The following is a 21,019-nucleotide window of genomic DNA, read 5'->3' as shown; positions in this document are numbered from 1 at the left end:
AAGTTTCCCAGGAATGTATTTTTGTGAACAATGTTTTCCAATCTCCAAATAAATGGCATGCATGCCGTTTCTACTCAAACATCCACATATTAAAATTACATAATTCAAAGGCAAGGTCTTATCTTACTACATCCTCCACACCTTTCTTTAGTTCTAAGTGAAAACACACCTTTACTTTCCCATGCTCCCCTTTCACTTTCTCAACCAAATAAATATATAGGTAATATACCGAGTATGTTAGCAGTACACTGGAGTATTCCTGAGACATCTTCGATTTCCTCTTTGTTGGCATGGTCTGTATAGGAGCATCTGTTAGAGATATTGTGGAAATTCTTTTCTGCATCCCTGTAACTAAAAAGAAAACAAAATTAGCATATGGAGAAGTTTTTAAAGCATCTGCACACGCACGCCTCTACACACGCAAAAGCACATGCTGTCTATGCTGCCTGCGTAATTGCATTTTAAAATAACTGAAGCTTTAACACACACACAGTCATTCTGGCATAACCCACCACTCACATCAGCATTCAGTGTGGACCTGGAACTGGAGGCAATCATTAATAACAAAGCTGTGTGTGGAGAAAATGGATGGCAGAAATAAATACATCAGGGCTTTGTACAGCTAATATATCCATATGTCTAAGCACTTCACACGGCTGCTAATCTGATTCTGTAAGGAATTTACTTTGAGAAAGAAAAATTAACAGTGCTAATTTGGCACACTGGCACTCAACTGTGTTGAAAGTAAACACAAGCTCTAACACAGCCGAGAAGAGAGCAGTATGGTGAATGGAAAACAAAAAGCAAATACACAAAGCATTTGGAGCCTGGCTAAATTTAAGTCCTGCTATTACCATTTTCTGTGTTGAGACCTTGGACAAGTAATCTCAGTAAGTCTGCCGTAGAGCCTTCCTTCTTGATATACTGGAAATGGTTCTTCGTGTTCTTATGAAGACTAAATGACACAACTATAAAGTCAGATATTGGCTAAGATTGTTCTCATTATTCTGAATGAGAAGTAAAACATCAAAGCTGAGGACAATGGGAACCAAATGCCCCCATTTCCCAAAAAAGCAGCCAAGAAGACAGGAACTCTTCAGGACTTAAAAGGTGACGATAGTCCCTGTCGTCCTCCCACCAGCTCACACAAGAAAAGGAACCCAAGAATGCAGCTGGCTTAGGAGGAGCATGCCGCTCTGTTTTTCCCCTGCCCTCCAGGAAAAGGAGAGGAGACCTCTGCTTGCAAAGTCAGTGAGAGAGGGGTTAGGGGCTGGTTAACAACGCAGCTTGAATATCCCAGTCCTCAGAGAGCACTGCAGAAGAGGTAGGTTCCTTGATCACACTTGAATCTCATGCTCATGTCTGACTAAGCAGAGCAAGAGCATTCTAAAGAAAGCTGACAAGAAAAACAAAGCAATTTTGGAAGCAACCTCTAGGCACACCACTTAGCAAGGCAAATATTTCAGTTTTTTAAGAGCTGGGACAAGCCATGAAGAGAGGCAGAGTTGAGCTGTCCAGCCATCCAGCTGTGTTATCAATCAAGAATGTTAGCTAGACTGTTAGCAAGACTGTGTGGTACAATATTCAGAGACAAGAACTGAAGCAACACCTGATTAAGGGCATCAAGCCAAGAGGCAATTATAACCACCACCAATGAATTCAAAAAGGTTTCTGCCAATTTCCATTTCCTTCCTGTCTGAGATAGCACAACATAAAAGGCAAGAGTCAGGTAGGGTAGAACGCCCACAGAAGAGTAACCTTTAGAAGAAAACTGAAAACATGTATCACACCTGTTCCGCATTGCCTTCCAAGCTCCTTGGGCAAAGTTCTGACCTAGGCAGTAAATCATGTGAACTTCAGGTTGGATAGGAGATGGAAGATGTGCATTGTTCTGGAATGGACTTCACAGACCAAGAAACTACCTAAAAATCTACAATCCATCCCAATATGTCCCGGGTGGTATCAAAATGGTTTTCTGCTGGCATATGTAAAGAGACTGTATAGAAAACAAAACACGGTCACACTATTACATCTCCCTGAGATTAAACTCTAAGAAGCAAACCAGACAAACTTTTTGGAATGTAGGGATCACTCAATGGCAAACAGAAGAGGAAGCATGGACATTAAAAACGGTTATTTTTAAATCATATTCCATGACTTTTAACAGAATGACCTTGGAGAAAACACATGTCTCTCTTACTCAAGTCCTTCATCTATAAAATGAACCTAACACAATTATTTCACAAAAAATATGGTTAGGATTAAAGAAAATGCATACATCTGTGTATGTAACACACTGTCTCAAAGACAGTAAGCAACCAACAGATGTTAGCTCTTGTCATTCAGCTTTCATATAAAAAAAGATATAGCTACTGTATATAAATACAGGAGCAAGCGACATCGCTCTTTAGATAAAATAATTCAGTCACGACATCTGATCATAAAGTAGAAATGACATCCTGGAAATGCGTGTCCCAGAATAATCAGAGCTCGCCTATTAATTTCACTTCTAACATTCCATTGAAATTATTCTAGTTTAATCTCTAATTGCCCAAAGGAAAAGACAACAGAAGATTGTCTGAGTAAAACAAACATAGAGACCACAGCAATAATTAGAGTAGGAAAATTTAATTTTGAGTGAATACAGGAAACAGTATCCCGGACTCACAAGAGGTTGTCAGCAGTTCTACCTATGATATTAACAAACATGCTTATCCCAGTAAAAAAAAAGTATAAAATGAATAGTGTGATTTTGAGTATTTCTTCAACAGTTTAAAATATATATAATAAAAAACACTAGAGCTGAGAAAAATCACCATGTGCTTTCTATGATAGTTCACTAAGTAAGTCTGTTCACATTTGCATTGTAATCCACTTGTGTCAGTCAGAGTAGCGGGAGTCATGGAGAGCAACTGAGCAAGAAACACCAGGTTAGACACTCTACAGACAGACATTTTGGACAGGAACAGATATTTGGCACAGTGGCTTAAATTATCCACCAAAACACCCCTATCAGAGTTCCTGCTTCCAATCCAACTTCAACCCGATGTGCACTCTGGGAGGTAGCAGTTGATGGCTCAAATATTTAGATCCCTGCCACCCATGTGGGAGACCCGGATATAATTCCACAGACCTGAACTGGCTCTAACTTCTGTGGGCATTTAAGCAGTAAGTCAGCATAAGGACAACCTTTCAGACCTCTCCCTCTTACTTCCTCTAATAAAGTAAAAATAAGTTTTAAAATAAACTTTGACAAAAAAAATTCTGCATAACAAAAAACAATCCAGCTGGTACATAAACTAGGTATGTCTAGTCTATGATGCTGTAAAAAAAAAAAAATTCCCAACTTTTGAATGCTTAAAAAGGATAAAGAAAGGATAGAACAGGACAACAATGGGACAATCAGCAAAAACTGAAATGCCAGAATCTCATAGTGGTGGTGACAAGTCAACTACAACTAAACACATCATCGATGCTCATTTAATCTTACCCTAACCCTGTTCTTATTCTCTTTTAAAATTTATTTTATTCTTTTATGATACAATTCCATAAGCTCTGGGATTTCCCTTACCCACCCCCATCTCCTTCCCTCACATATTCCCCCAATATTATTACAATAGTATAGTTCTTCATAAACAGTCATAGGTCCATCATTCTGCTATTTAAATATATCCTGGCATTGTAGGTATGGACATTGGCTGAGAGTCCAGCACCCCATGGTCAAAATATATTCAACAGTTTCATTGGGAGTCCATCTTTGATTTGGAAGTAGAGATGCATACTGCATTGTATCTTCAAATCTGGATATGATAGTGATGTCCATTTTAAAGATAGAAAATGGATGCTCAAGGATTCTAAGTAATCTGCCCAATGCCATTCTAGCAGCAGAACCTTATTCAATCATTCTCCATCTCCCAAAAATATTAGCAACTCTTGAGTATTGAGTACTCGTAAAGATGCATAAGAATAACAATATACATTAAAAAGGACTTAAGAACTAAAACAGTAATATTAAAAGAAATAGAGCATAATGAGAAAAAAGTCTGGGTTTGGAGATACAGGTGGGGTATGGGTTACTTTAGACTGAGTGGTCACAGAAGACTTTCTAAAGGAATGACATTCACACAGAAGTCAAACGTACATAAAGAATAAGCTATGCCAGCATCTGGGGACAGGGCATTTTGAGATAATGGAACAATATGTGTAAGGACCCGTAAGCTAAGGTTGGTGGAATTGAACCAACTGAAGGTCAGAGAACTGGAAAAAAAAAAGTGTAGGAATGGAAGATGATGAAAGAGGCAAGCAGAGGTCAGGTCACAGGAAGTAATATTTCATTTACTCAACTTTACAGTTTGAAGCATGAGTTTCAAAGCTGGACTAGCAGCATTAGCATTCCCTGGGAACTAATTAGGACTGCAATTGTTCAGTCAGCCTGGAACTAAATCAGAAACCCTAAGAGTAGCGGCCAGCAATCTGTGTTTGAACAACCTTGCACATTGATGCTGATATAGAATAACATTTAAGAAGCAGTGGTTTCAAATAAGGAAGCAGCATGCTCTAATTTTTGATTGCTGTGCTGTGATGAAAATAAAGTCCTAGGAAACAGTAGAGGCCAGAAAACTAGATCAGAATCTCTTAGATAGTTGATGAATGACAACAGTAAGATGAAGAGATTTATCACATTACATGAATAAGTTATTCTAACATTCATTTTCCCAACTTGAATGATTTCTATGAATAAATGAAAAAGTATATGGATAGTTTAAGGAATCAAATAAACGTTTTACGATAACAGTGCCCATGGTACAGAGAAGCTACCTTACTCTAACGGGAGGCTCTCTGGCAACTGCTCCCACCCAGTCCTCCATCTGTGACCCTTGGGGCAGCTGCTCTTGGCGTTCAAATCTATGTCTTGGCAGATGGGGGAAAAAAGCCTCAGTTTCTATGGGCAACCAGTACAATAATTCAAGGAGCAGAATTACGTAGTCCTGGAATTCTGACAAGTGCAGCATATCTCAGGGCAAAATTCGAAAGGAGAGAAAAGAGACAATGGAGAGGTCAGTGATTAGAGGCTTAATTAAGAAACTGCTACATGCTTTCCTTCACAAGTAGAAGCTGGAAGAGTCAATCTGAAAGTAGAAGAGTGATTACTGGAAGTACAGAGAGGAGGAGATAGCAGGAGAATAGATAAAAAGTATGAAACAGAGGCAGATAGCAGGAAGATTTGTTTTTTAATAAACTTACCCTTTAATACCATTTTACTATTCTTTCTAAAACATTTATTTGAAAGGTAGAGCTACACACAGAGAGAGAAAGTGGAAGTGAAAGAGACACAGTCTTCCATTCACTGGCTCATTTCCCAGATGGCCACAACAGGCCAGGAGCTTCATTGTATCTCCCACGTGGGAGCAGCGGCCCAAGAAGTTGGGCCATCCTTCATTGCTCTCCCAGGCAGTTGGAGAAGCGGAACAGTCAAAACCCAGAGCAGCCTCCGAATGGGATGGTGCAGGCCGAGACTCCACCTGCTGAAACGTAAGTCTGACCCTAAGAGGAAGGCACCTGGGCAATTACGTGATGCAATCGGGTGACTACACTTCAAACTATATGAAGAACGAGAAGAGAAGGAGCTCAGTAGCTTCAAATGTCAATGAAAAGGAGATGAAAATGCTAATTATATGATTTCGTCAGTACACGCTGTGTATATGTGCATATGGGAATATCACAACATGTACAATGGCACTCTCATTTAAAAGAAAATAATTAAAAACAGAAGGGTTAATTCACGTAAGTCACCTGTCCTGATTCACCGTCTCAGCTTAACAGCCAAATTACTTTTACACAAGCCTTAAGCAAGCCCAACGGTTCACCTCCACAAGCATAAATAAGGCATGTCAGTACTTGCTCAAGTGTGCGAAATGCCTTTAACTGTTATAAACAGATTCCTTTACACATAAACCAAAAAAAAAAAGCCGTGAATGTGTTACCTTAAGAATAGTAGCACATAGGTGTGAATACATTTTAGTCCAAGTGTTAGTAACACTGATGCTCTCATTCTTCAGTTTTGTAAGGAGAAAAATAAAAGTCAAGAAAGGTACAAAAACAAAATGTGGAGCCAGGCAGGAAAGCCAAATGGTGAGGGGAGAATGCAGATAATCAAGAACGGCTCACCGGACAAACAAAATCACTGCCATGGGCCTTTTGCATTTCCATCAGCTTGAGGACCAGAAACACGCAGTGAGTAAAGTTACTTGGAATCTTAAAGTCAGACAGCACTCAAGCAAAAAAAAAAAAAAAAACAAGGCTAGCCCAGCTGTTAGGATCAGGAACACGCTTCACACTGGAATGAAATTCCACTTTTGTTACACTCTGAAATAAACAGAACCTGGAAACAGCAACAAACAATAGCCACAGGCTATATTTACATCAGGAGGCGAAGAAACCAGAGGAAAAAACCTGCTAATGAAAACAGAATGTTCCACTGAATACAGATTACTTTCCTACCTCTATCAAATTTTAAGAGCTCCACTCCAATTTGCCTTGAACCTACAGTTTAGTTGGCAAATGAAACTACATCATCAGTCATTACTGACTTCAAAACAGAGAGCACATTCTTAACTCCAGAAAGTGATTAAAGTTTGAGGACTGGTATAGCTATGAAAAGATTAGTAACAATGATCAGCATATGTAATGCACATTACAGTGATCTATTCTAAGTATACTAAGTTAATGTAATCTTCATACTTTAAAAGTAGCAAATTCAATGAGAGTGAAGTAGTTTTATTTTAAATGGGTGAGGGAAGATTAATATTCCTTATCTCCATTAGGATAAAACATTTGAAATCACTAGCAGCCTCAAACTAAAAGTCATTTTAGGAACTTAAATAGTACGTCCTTGCTTATATTACATTCTTGAGGGCTAGCATAACAAAGTTTCAAAGCAATCTCCTTTGAAATGACAACACAACCATTACACACTTGTATATGACATTATTGTACTAGATATTGAGGTTATTTTTTCAATTAAATTTTCTTCCCTTCTGTTTTTATAAACATAATTGTATCACATCCTAATGATTAAAAAATAAATTCTTGATCCACATGACAAGGACGATTAGCTATAATGTCAAATTATTCATGGTAGCATTTCAAAACAACAGAGTTGAATCTTGACTCTTCAGAAGTTCTTAAGTCTCACAAAAAAAAAAAAAATCACTTAGCCTATAGTGAATATTAGCAAGGAAAATAAGCTTTCTTTGTTCCTAACAGCAATAATTTCAGAGGAAAAGCTATGTTGCATAAGAAAGCAAACAGGCTTTGGTACAAGGGTTCTTAAAGATGTTCACGAAAAATTTAAAAACTTTAAATTTTTGCAATTTTTAATAATTCTCGTATTTCCCCATTTTTTTGCCAAAGCAAATCAAAGGCATACGTTAAACTCATCTCAAACTTTATAAAATATTTTCATTGAATTCTCATTTAATTGTGACACCTAATAATCACTGTGTTTATAAGAAGGATTCAGGTGCTTCTAAAAGCTCTAAGTACTAGTAAGGCCTCCAATTCCTTCCTTTTGATCTAAAGGCTTCTTACTTTAAACCTTACCACAACCCACTCAGAAATGAAGGATAATGAAGTAATATGTAAAACATGACTCCAACCAAATCACCACCTCCCATTAAAATGCATCAAGTTAGGAGTGATTTCGATAAAGCTCTACTGAAGGAATCCAAAATCTCATTCAAACTCTCTCAGCTGATACAAAGTTACCAGATAAGCAATACAAATTTTAAGATTCAATGTTGGAATGAAAGGGTAGAAACACAGGAGCACAGAAAAACTAAAAGCAACAGTAAAAGGCAACTCTATTTAAGAAAAAAAAAACCAATCATCTATAAACAGAAGGAAGTCCCTCCTAGGGCTCCCATCAACCTACTCAGACTATGAAAGCACAGCCACCAGGAAATAAGATGACCTGGGTAACATAAAACTACACATTTAACTATATTTGAACGATTACCTATAGTTTTCCCCCAGTCACACTCAACATTGTTTTTAACTTACCCAAGCACTTGATGCTCATAATATTTCAAGGTCCTCTTGAGTGTCTGCTGGATTATCTGAGGCTGCAGAATAACAATAAATATATGTTAGCAAAACCACGCTAAGTAGCTAAGCAGATACACAGCTTCTCAAACAATACTAACCCCTTTCCCGCACAGGAATTAACATGAAGCACTGAGCAACTGCCCAAAATGCCCTAGTTTCAAGAATTTCCTTACCACACTTTTTTTTTTTTACAATTATTTTGTAACAGTTCTTAGGTGCGGTAAAATACTCATGAGCTATCTATAATAAATCCAGGTGCTGGGAGGAATGGGAGAACGAATACTACAAAAACCTGAGCCCACAGGGTCTCCTCTCCAGTACACCTGTGCTGCATGATGATCGAAACAAGAGAAACCAAAGGGCACAGCTTCATACTTTCTATTACATTTTAACAAATCAAGGGCAGTCTTAGCAAGCAGTAATAAACTGAGATGGTGAACTTGTAATAAATTTCTTTAAACTTAAATAATCTTTCTTCGTCTCTCAGTTCTGTACATGAAAGGACTAATAGGAAGATGAAAGTAAGATGGGAAGCAGGTGGTCAAGAGAAACAACCATCACTTCAAGTATCACCCAGCCTGACTTCCTCAATGTCCCGAGAGATTTCAAGCAAGAGTTCTTTCTGAAGCCACCGAAAGGGGACATAGTATATTGGAGGGTTCGGGGTAGGGTCTGCTGATAATATTTAAGCAGCTCATGTCTAGATTTGATAATCCTCTCGTTTGCATGACAGCTCAAGACCACAATTTTATGATTCATTTATTTCAAAGCAGTTATATATAGACAGAGAAAGGAGACAGAGAGGTGTTACATCTGCTAGTTCACTCCCCAATGGCCAAACAGCCAGACCTGGGAGCATCCAAAGTCAGGAGCTTCTTTCGCGACACTCACATAGCCGCAGTAGCCCAAGAACTTGGGACAGCCTCTGCTTACCCAGGCAGAGAGCTGGATGGGAAGTGCAGCACTGTTATAGAAATCTGTAGCCACAACACATTCTGGTGGTTTTACCTTCTCAGCCACACCACCTTCCCATGATAAAGTTTCTTAACCCCAGATCAAGAAATCATTGTTTGGCTTATTGAAGCAACAGAGCTTGAATCTAACGTTTCAGATTAAGAAAGCCATGTGTATGCCATAAAGATCCCAGAGAAGATTTTCAGAAGTTGTGATAACAAGAATCAAATTCTCAGGTCCATGAGTAAATTTTTATAATAAACACCGACAGTCAATCAAGCAAAAAAGTAATCAAAGGGTAACTGAGAGATTCTTCACAAACTTTAGGAAAATAACCATATACTTCAAGAGCAGAGGCAGCATAGTGACTTTGCAATCTCATGTGCTACTAATTAACTACACAAAACTAGGATCTCTAAAAAGGCATCTGCAGAAATACTGTAGCACAGAACTAGTCGCAAAGAAGCAGTGAATAAATATCAGATTCGAATCACTGATCCTTCCCTATGGCTGTCTTCCAAATAACTTAAATTCCATACGACAATTTCAAATGTTACTCGGACCTACTCCATGTTCATTCCCATGCAGGTCAGAAGTAACAATTTTCCTGCTTACCTCTAATATAAACCTTGGTGATTTTAGAGTTAGGAAAAAAAATGAGTTTAAATTAACTCAGGGGTATCCACTGCGATCCACTCACCACAGCTTTGTGGAAGAGTCCTTCTATGGTACAGATCTAAGGCCTCAGACAGTCTTCAAATGAACCAAGCCAACACACAATTTAAGGGAGACACTATCTCCACACAGAGGAACTCCTTCCAGCAGCTGTCTGTCATTTATACCAGCTTAAACAGATGAACGTGCTCTCAGACTGGCACAGATGTTCCTACTCACCAGACAGCACCAAAGCAGAGTTAATGAGCTGCACCTAGGAAGGGAAAGCAACTCCTGAACCAAGAAACAGTGAAGCACTTGAGGAATCTAAAAGAAAATGAAGGACACACAGCAATGCTGGTACACACACACACAAACCATGCTTTCCAGCCCGAGGGACAGGCAGGGCACACCACCTCATTGTCACTGGCTCAATACCCCTGGGATCTGGCACTCTTGCACTGGTGGGGCAATCTGAGCTAAAATAACTTTCCCTTTGGCAACATGCCCCTAAAGCAGTGAATAGCCACAGGGGGATTATCCTCCCAATAACCTCTGGTCACAAAACGTGGGATAGAAAGCAGCAACCAAACTGCACAGGGCCAGTTAAAACCAGAATGACCTCATTCGTACAAAAGGACATTTTTTTCCTACACCAGGAATTTCCCAGTCGTTAAAAACCACATGTTTGTGAAAGAAATTAAGCCTTTAAACGAGTTCACTTATTTCTTATGTGAAGCATTTACTTCCACTCCTAGCCGGAATTAAATCTGTACAGTTTCCAAACACTAAAAGGAAATGTTCTCTGGACACAACCGGCAAACTTCCAGTCGGTAAAGCATCTGCGTATGCCCTCTTGCTAGTCACCAATGCATGCTTTCCAGGGGTCTACAACCCAAGTATAGGAGTGTACCCACAGAATTTCTCCTGGAAGCCAAGGACGATGTCTACTCAGCCCTGACCCGCCTCACAATGCTCTGTCCAGACTTGTCAGAATTTACCCAATGTCCTCAACCTCACATACTTACGACAGGAATCTTCACATAATCTTGGCTTCTCTCTGACTCAGATAAAAAAGCACCAAAACACACACACACACCAACTCCTTAGAAAGGAGTGACTTCTGCCTTGAAGGAGAGATGGTCTGTTTCTTCAACAAGGCTTTATCAAGGACCCACGTACACAAGTGATTCAAATCAATGTCAATTAGTGGAAAATGCAAGGTTTCTGAAGACACACAGACATTATGTTACTGTTACTGAAAAGCACCATCTGACCTTTGGTAGACCAACATCTTAGCCTCCTGCGTATATCTAGCATCTCTTTTACAAAGTTCAGAAAGATGATTTAGAAAACAGGATTTGAGCCCAGCACACTAGCCTAGCAGCCAAAGTCCTCACCTTGCACACACCGGGATCCCATATAGGCACCAGTCCTAATACCGGCAGCCCCACTTCCCATCCTTGGGACCCTGCACTGGCATGGGAAACCTGGAAGAGGCTCTGAGCTCCTGGCTTCAGATCGGTGCAGCTCCAGCTGTTGCAGCCACTTGGGGAGTGAATCAACAGACAGGAGATCTTCCTCTCTGTCTCTCATTCTCTCTGTATATTTGACTTTCCAATAAAAATAAAATAAATATTTTTAAAAGGATTTAAGGTCAAACTGAGACCAAAATCATACTCTGTGACTCACAAGCTTGATGAGTTTGAATGACCTAAACATCCTGAAATAAGATCCCTTAGATGGACCTTATGTTAATGGGAATTAATTGAAATAATTAAAACTTAGTTTTTAGTGCTTAGTAGGAACATGAAAAATGACAGTTAAGGCTTTGCCAAGCTGAAAAAAACACGACTGCTTCCCTGAAGAGTCTCATAATCTACTGGAGGAGCAAAAGACTTTGTTCAGGAAACCCATCTCACAAGGAAAAGGTGCATAAAGATCCCACCACCAAATGAGTCAATAGACTGGTTCCAATTCACCTATACAACGAGTAGGGCGGAGAAAGAACAAGGGTGGTGTTGGTGGTGGTGGGGGGGGGGAGAAGTGGAGGTATAAAGAAGTTAACTAGTTATTACATGATCATGCGTCCAATAAGTAATATGCTAGTGCCTGCTGGCACTTCAAACCCTGTCTTCTTTTCAGGAGATGTCCTTGAGGGTCCCTCCCACTTTTAAGATCCTATGATACCATATTCTTACTTGATACACATAGCGTTCCATCATTAATAAAGTCAGCCACAGTAATTTAAAAACAAACTTTAGAGGACAAGTGTTCGCCACGGTGGTTGGTGGTGTTTAGGATACCCTCATCCCATACTCCACTTATAAATCTACTTTCCCGAGAAAGTGCACTTGGGAAGCAATGGTGATGGTTCAGCCACCAACCACCTGGGAGACCTGATTTGAATTCTGGGTTCCCCGCTTTAATCTGGTCTAACCCCATGTATTGCAAGCATTTGGAATGTCAACCAAAAGATGAAAGTTTTCATTTTCTTTCTTTTCTCTGGCATTCAAATAATAAAAATCAAAATCAACTGGGAAAAAAATTTTACTACTACTGTCTGGAGGTCATCATCAGTTCAACTGGCCTCAGTTGGTTCTAATGTGTAGTCAGCGAAGAAATCTTTGATCTAAGATCAAAGCATGATCAATAATATCAACATTATCTGAAGAAGTCAACATTAATACGTTCTTTACTGAGGTACCAATAAGTTGTACTGACATGCTCACTTGTAACTGTTAAATTAAAAAAAAAATCCCATTTAGCTGTCACTAAAACTGAAACAGGAATTGTTTAGAGAAATAATAATACAGTGTGAGGCCGAGGTTTGTTTAAGATTTGTGAGTGACTCACCCTCCAAGCACATAAGTCAGCACACAGGTTTGTTCTGTGTACATCAGAGTGCTCGGATCTGTTTCACAAATCTAGCCCCTGCTCCAGCTTTCCACCAGTGCAAATCCCAGACGGCAGCAGTGATAGCTCAAATAATTGGATTCCTGCCACTCAGGAGGGAGACTTAGATTACAATTTTATTCTGCCAGGCTGCAACTGAATTTTGGTCCAGCCTTAGCCAGTGTGCACATCTGGGGAATTGAACCAGAGGATGGGAGCTCTTGTGCTCTCTCTCTCTTTCTGTCACTCTCTCCTTCCCTCCCTCCTACATTCCATCCATGTTCTTTTCATCTATAAATCCTTCCAGCTAACCCTCCATCTCTCAAATAAGTTAAAAAATAAAAATTTATTTTTAAGAACCTACTATTGCTATTGCAGTTTGTGCTGGCACAGTTAAGCCACTGACACCTTCAACCTTCACAGCAACACTATGGCGTGACTATTACTGTTTTCCCATTTTTGCAGATGAAAAACCTGAGACACAGAATGTTTGAGTTGTCACATTTGTAAGACAGAAATAGAAATATACAAACTCAGGATTAAAATCCAGGTAATCTGGCTTCAGAATTCAATCACAAATTTCTAACTATATACACTGCAGATAATACTTAATGTTTTATATATGTTTGAATACCTTACAATTTACATTTTTAATATATTTTATCCAAATTGATCTTCTCACTATCCAGAGATATAATCAGACTAGTGTTATTAAAACTATTTCACCAAACAAGAATTGAAGTTAGAGAGATGAGATGATCTGCTCAATATCAATGTCTAGTAAGTAAAAACCCTCCTCTACAAAAAGAACACATCTTTCTTTAGGCAGCTAACTTCAGTAAATCTTTTTTTTTAATGCTAACATAAAATTAAAGAATCACATTTACCCAAATTAATCGATTGCTTCTTTAGAAAACACTTAATTTTCTTTAAATCAAACTTTATTACCAAAGAAGGCCATAGGCCCTGTGAAGCAAGTTTTCTATTCCATGCAGCTCTACTTTTTTCTTCCTTAGTTTCCTTCCATTCTCTGATTTGCCTCTTGCCTACTCTCTGAGCTTGCAGTATCTCTACACTGCCTTCAGATGATCCAAATTTCCACCAGCAAAATCCAGATTTCCAAAACAGATATCCAAAAACCATTTGTTGCATATCCTCTTTCTTTCTCGCATCAAAATTCCAAACACACTAAGTCCCCTCATCTCAGGTAACACACAGGAGGAATCCTATTTCCACTCCCTCAACACTCAGTTCTCAGTTCTAACTAAGGCCGATGATGGGATGAATGTGCCTTTTGACCACAGATAAGTTACTCTAGCTCTTTGATAGTGAGGTTTTAGAAAACAGGTCTGTCAGCAAAATATAAATTGGAGGAACAAGGAACTCATCTCACCATCGTCCACATCATCATATGGAAAATGCCACTTTCTCCAAAATATAACAGCATTTTACTCATACAGTACCTTACAGCAAACTGCACAATTTAATAAATTGTCCTCATAGCCAGGCCTACAAATGCCAACAGATCAAATTATATAATTGATATTATTGAGACCAGTCAATAAGCTGCTTCAACAGCTAGTTTATTTCTGAAAGAAGTATAAGCATAGTTATCATCCAACTTATTAAATATCCAGACATAAAAATTCATTTTCCAAGTTCCTGACAACCTTACTACATAGAAGGCAAAACAGAATAAAAATTAAATATAGAACTTAGAGTCATAACTTCTGTATTTCAAACCCAGCTGTACAATTGACCTTTTTCAAAATAAGTCAGAATCTCTTCATCTGATAATAAGAAGTATTACGCCAGTGGGGGGGGGGGGTGTGGAGGGAATGTCTCCAATTTCCACCTAAAAACACATATTTAAGTTAACAGTCTCAGGTCATTTCCCTTTTCTCCAATATTTTCTGTATTTATTTGAAAATTAGAATACAGAGAGAGAGAAAGAGACAGTGAGAAATCTCCCATCTGCTCATTCCCTCCCCAAATGCCTACCAAAACCAGGTTTTGGCTAGGCAGAAACCAAGAACTGAGAACTCTATCCAAGAGTCCCAAGCAGGAGACAGGAAGCCAAGGACTTGGCCATCATCCTCTGCCCTCTCGGGCACATTGTCAGGTAGCTGAATCTGAAGTAGATCAGACAAGATTTATATCAGCACCCCAATATGGGATATGCACATCAAGCAACAGCTTAACCCACTGAACCAAATACCTGCCCATTAAGTTTCAAGAATCACACTGAAAAAGTAAGCAATTGAAACACACAGAGACAAAACATTGACAAAATTCAGGCTTCTCCATAGTGGTCAGAATCTCACTTTTTAGACAGATGGCAATTTTTTCAAGAAAATTATATTATTTCATTATATCAACACCATTATCGTGCTCAAAAACTGATAACTCAGACAATTAATTACAGAGTATTAAGTGTGTCAAGGAAAAACAGTGAAAGCCACAGATACATGTAACATAATTAGAGTTTTTTCCACCCACACCAGTTAAAAAAACTCCAAGATTTCATTCAATCTCTATACTACTCTCCTTGGAAATCTTTGAGCTATTTCACGAAAGCCTAAGATAAATCTGATGCTATGTATAATTAACTTAGAAAGGATTCAAACCTTTGACTTACTTGAAGTGTATTCTATGGACCCAGCATTGGAGTTAAGTACCAGCACCCAACATGAGTACCAGTTCCAAGTTCCGGCTACTCCACTTCCAATCCAGTTCCTTTCTTTTGTATCTGAGAAAGTAGATAATGGTTCAACTGTGTGGATACCTACTTCCCCGTGGAAGACCTGGAAAGAAGTTCCTTGTTCTTGTTCAGTCTGGCCCTACCCTGGCCATCGTGGTCATTTAAGAAGTGAACTAGTAGATGGAAAATCTCCCTCTCTGTAACTCTGTCTTTCAAATAAACATTTTTAAAAGGATGTATATTCTAATAAATAAAACCTCATCCATTTGATACAAGACCTAAAATCATCAATATTAATTCAAGGTTTAAACGCACAGTACACTCCTTGACGGGAAGCAGATCTAAAAAGAACAGCTCATTAAAGTCATCCAAGAATTTTGATGTTTTCAAAACACTCTAGAAAACAACACTACTTTAAGTTTGTATAACACTTCACAGCTTACAAATCACCTTCTTCTCTTTCATTCCATTAGATATTAAAAACAACCACATGAGTGTCAGTTTAATTATACACATTTCACAGATTAAAAACCTGAGAATCAGAAAGGTTCAAACATTTTGCTGAAAGAGGAATCAATTTGACAAGGACTTGGGTTTCCTAAGATTGTTTCACAAATGGTATTGGTATTAGCAGTTTACTGTGCTGTAGTGACCATTAGGAAATTCTCTCATGGATCCAACTGAGGTTCATTATTTCCTTTAACTTTGTCTTCAATGGCTATAAATTAGTCTTAGCTATTTGTTGGATACTTCTAACTTTTATTGTTACATAAGTTTTGACATAATCATTAACACACATTTTTAACAGAATGATTTTAGGAGACAAAGGCCCAGGGGTCACTCTTTTGAGCAATTTGGCTCACTTCGAATGAAATTATGAATAACAAATAAGATAACACTGCTTCTAAACACTTTCTCAGGTAAACAGATAATGCTGTCTGAGAAGGCTTCAGGGAAACATGACTCCAATGCTGAATCCCTAAATCAAACAGAAACTCACAGAAGGCACCAGGCTGACTTGGTCTATGAAGTGAAAGAAAAAAAGGTAGCCTCTCTGAGAGAAATGCTGCAACGGTAGCCAACAATATGTTGAGGACTGAGTGCCAAACTGGGCTCAATGTGTTACCTGAATCAAATCACTTGATCCTCAAAACAGTCCTGGAAGAGAAAAATACTTAACCCAACTTTATAAATGTGAAAACCTGAAATCCAGAGAAAGTTGAAAAACTCGCCTAAAAACACAAATGTAGTAAGTGCCTGAGTGGGAATATAATCTAGGTCAGAAGAACTCCAAAAACAAAGCTTTGACCTTCACTGCAAAACTGAAATACACTGTTCTATCTTTACCAATGCAGAGGCAATTACAGCTGACAGGGAATAATTTGACTAGACTGAGTAATTTTGGGTACAGCATTTTATTTTTCTGATCCTTAAATTTTCCTTTGGAATAAAACTATGAAATATCATACAAATATTTGTTAAGTGATGATTATATTCTACTTACATAAATATCTTGATCTTGATCTGACAGCCCAAAAAGCCAGGATAGCAAATGCTGCAAAGCTAACTAGCGACTTTGCAACTCATTGATATCCTACTGGATAGCAATAGACATGGTGTGCAGAAATAATTTTCATCCTTCAAAACATCTTTGTAGCCTCCATTTGAGTATTTTCAATAAATTCTCTATTGTTTCCACTGTTTGGAGCCTACAGTGATGTGTGTCTCAATAGGAGTCTCAGGGGAGTAATATTTCTGCCTAATAGCTAACTATTAAAATTAACACATAAAACAAGGAATCATGTTGTCAATTCTAAATACACAACTTAATAATACACAAACAAGTGACAGAATTACCTTCCATCACTTTCCAAAGTGCACCTCCAAGTAAAATAGGCCATTGAGAAACAAAGCAACATCTCTAAGGTGACCCACACATGGAAGGCATGAGGGAAACTGGGTAAGATAGGACAAATAAGAGAAGTATAATAGTTTAGCAAGACATTTTATTTAACTATCTTAGGGTATATAGGCCTGAAACCAAGGTGAGCTGCACCTGCAGCAACCCTCACACCACTGATGATCTATCCTGTCTGAGGGAAAAATCGCATGGTCTCCACTGACTTTGAGTCTAGCCTGGGGAGTTGGTGATGATGTGGGTGGTGTCCACTTGGTTCCATAGAAATGCAGCCACCCCTGCCAGGCATGCAGCTGGGTCTGGGAATAAGGCAGCTTTTGGTGAGTGCACAAACTCAAGGGGCAGGGCATGGATCCCTTGCACCCTGTGGCTATGGGAATTTTACAGTATGCAAAAGAGTGACTAGGAAGCATGTGGGGCGTGGTTGGAACTGACCATGTGCTAAGCCATAGATCAACACACAAAAATAAATAAATAAATAAAAATCATACCATGAATCACCTCTGACCGCAATAGAATGAAACTGGAAATTGATAACATTTGTGCATAATTTTTTTAAAAAGTTAAGCAAATTGGCTGCAGGAGAAACATACCTGATAATACTCAAGAAAATACATGACAAACCCACAGTTAGCATCATTTTAAATGGGAAAAAGCTGGAAGTACATCCATTGAGATCTGGAACCAATGTCAATCATCATCATTACAAGAACTAACATAGTTCTAGAAGTTTTAATAGAGATATTAGACAAAAAAAAAATCAAAAGGACACCAATGGAAAAAAAGATGGCAAATTATCCTTAGAACCAGGTGATATTATTTTTTTTTGTAAGAGAACCTAAACACTCCATTAGTCAGACTACTGAAATTCATCACAGAGATTGGTAAGGTTACAGAATATAAAAGTATTTTTATACAGAAATGATTAACAGGCTGAAAAAGGAATTAAGATCAGTCCCATTCATAAATGGCTACAAGCAAGTTAAATATCTTGGGATAAACTGAACCAAGGTTGTGAGACCTCTACAGTAAAAATTATAAAGGATCAAAAAAAAAGATACATACTCTGTCTCTCCCTCTTATGTGCTATCTCTGACTTTTAAGTAAAAATAACAATCATAAAAAAAGGTGAGGAAGACACCAAGAAAGTGGAAAAATCTTCCATATTCACAGATTGACAGAATTACTATTATCAAAATGTCCATACTACTCAAAGGAATTTGCAGAATCAATGTGCTCTAAATCAAAATATCATTCTTATCAGATACAGGGGGAGAAAAAAACCTGATATAATAAGAAACCCCAAATATCTAAAGCAATGTGTTTTAAAAATTTATTTATTTACTTACTTACTCACTTATTCAATGGAAAGAGTTGCAAGGAGAGTGAGATGGACACAGAGAGATCTATCATTCACTGGTTCACTTCTCAAATGGCTGCAACTGCCAAGATTCAGCCGGGTAGAACTTAGGGGCCAGGAACTAGGAACTTCTGGGTCATACTCATATATGGAGATACACAGGCATTATATCCTCCACTGACTTCCCAGGAACAATAGCAGGGACCTGGATTGCAAGCAGACCAGCCAGTCTTTTAACCTGCACTCACATGGGGATGCTAGCATCACAGGCAAGGGCTGCATCCACCATGCCACAATGGCAGCCCCTAATGCAATATTAACAAAAACAAAACCAGAGTCATCACAGTATCAGAATTCAAGACATATTACAAGGCGGCTACAATCACAACAGCCTGTTTCTGGCACAAAAGTAGACATGTGGGCCAGAGAAATAGATCAGAAACCCCAGAAATCAACCCACACATCTACAACCAACTCTTGAAAAACAAGCTAAAATGCAACTGATAAAGGATTAATATCCAGCTATATGAGGAGCTCGGGAAACTTCAATAATACAAAAGCAATCCATGTAAGAAATGGGATAATAATGCCAACAGGCATTTTTCAAAGGATGAAATTTATATGGACAATAAGACACATGAAAACTTGCTCAGGAGCACTAACCATCAAGGAAATGCAAATAAAAATCATAAGTGTCTTCCTAATTCCAGCTACAGTGACTATCATTTTTTAAAAAAAGAAACACTGCAAGTGCTGGTGAGGGTATAGAGCGAATGGTACCCTTACACAAAGCTGGTGGGAATATAAACCAATATAACCACTATGGAAGGCAGTTTGGAGACTCTTCGGAAATCTAAAACTAAATCTACCATATGACTCAGCCATGCCACTGTTGGGAATTTACTGAAAGAAAATGAAATCAGCATATCAACAAGTTATCTGTACCCCCATGTTTATGACAGCTCAGTTCACAATAGCTAAGAATTAGACAACCCACAGGTCTATCAACTGATATCTAGATTAAAAAAACATGATGTATATACATGATAAAATATGACTCATCCATTAAAGAGAATGAAAACCTATTCTTTATAACAAAATGGATGTGATTTGAGATCATTATGCTTAGTGAAATCAACCAGTCACAAAAAGACAAATACCACGTTTTGTCTGATTGGTAGTAACTAGAGTATGGAAATGTAATGTATATAAATGAAAGTGATATCTTAAAATTTGGTAATTATCAAAGCCCTTGTCTATACCCTTGAGAAACAGTGGTCTTTCTACTTACTATTTGTTGGGTTGTTTATTCAGTGAAAGTTAAGCTTGTAACTATAAAGTAAACTGAATTTCAGTCTTCTCAAAAATTAAAAGGAAATAGGAAAGGATTGGAGGGTTGGAGGGGGGGAGAGTGAGGAGTGGAAGCATTATGTTCTTAAGGCTGTAGGTAAGGAATGCACAAAATCAGTTCCCTTGATACAAATCAAATTAGTAAATATTTATTTCTATTGAAAGGCAGTTCAGATTTACAGAGAGAAGAAACAGACAGATTTTTCCATCTACTGGTTCATTCTCCAAATGGCCACAATGGCTGGAGCTGAGCCGATCCAAACCCAGGAGCCAGGAGCTTCTTTCCAGTCTCCTACACGGGTGCAGGATCCCAAAGCTTTGGCCCATCCTTTACTGCTTTCCCAGAGGAGGCAGGGAGCTGGGTGGGAAGTGGAGCAGCTGGAACATGAATCAGCACCCACATGGGATTCCTGGGTTTGCAAGATGATGATTTAGCCATAGAGCCATTGTGTCAGACCCACAAAATAAAGTTTCTTAAAAGACACAGCACTCAAAAAGGGAGTGAAGGGGCTCCATGAGTTCTTTGTCAAACTGAAAGAAATTATTCCTACAATAAGGAAAATTCTTCAGCTATTATAACTAAAGAAGGGGTCTTACAAACTGATTTAGAAAATCAGGTTGCCCCAGCAGTATCTCTTGCTGCTAAAAAAAAATTCATCTTTTTTTATTATTCTAAATAGATTAAAGCAAAGTTCTGATGGTAACTGGACTCCTCATGTGGCCTGAATAGCAAGAAGGTTCTGAAAAAAATTTGAGTAGTAACAGTCATTGTTCAATGTAAATAAGTAAATTGTCATTCAGACGCCAAGCAAAGTGCCATGGTGGACAGTCTGATGATTCCAGGACACCAACAAGAGCAAATCCTTCAAACTTAAAAATCCCTAAATGCTGAAACATGTAGAAATCATCAAAATAGTACTGCGGGTATGACCTGCACAGCTCCACTATTTCCACATCACTTGGAAGGAAAACATTCAACAGTGACTGAATGCAATCAGCTTTAGTGTTGACTATAATCTGACGACCAAACATGTATGAAACATGCTTACTGGGCTGATGTTTGACAGATAATGGCAGGCAC

General features: G+C 38.4%; 1 protein-coding gene across 1 annotated transcript in view; it reads right to left on the bottom strand.

The window, feature by feature from the left end:
• Positions 1–21,019, bottom strand: part of GUCY1A2 (guanylate cyclase 1 soluble subunit alpha 2) — a 282,653-nt gene that overhangs the window by 241,122 nt on the left and 20,512 nt on the right. Inside the window, exons 2-3 of the mRNA XM_004585031.2 lie at positions 8,062–8,123; positions 230–351 (exon numbers count right to left, since the gene is read on the bottom strand). Of these exons, the coding sequence (XP_004585088.2) occupies positions 230–351; positions 8,062–8,123 (184 nt within the window). The remainder of the gene's footprint in view (positions 1–229; positions 352–8,061; positions 8,124–21,019) is intronic.

This window comes from Ochotona princeps, chromosome 4 (genome assembly GCF_030435755.1).
Source record: "Ochotona princeps isolate mOchPri1 chromosome 4, mOchPri1.hap1, whole genome shotgun sequence".
In the NCBI taxonomy this organism is placed as follows: Eukaryota; Metazoa; Chordata; class Mammalia; order Lagomorpha; family Ochotonidae; genus Ochotona; species Ochotona princeps.
The sequence above is the reverse complement of the archived record's forward strand: the minus strand, read 5'-3'. Positions and strand labels throughout refer to the sequence as shown.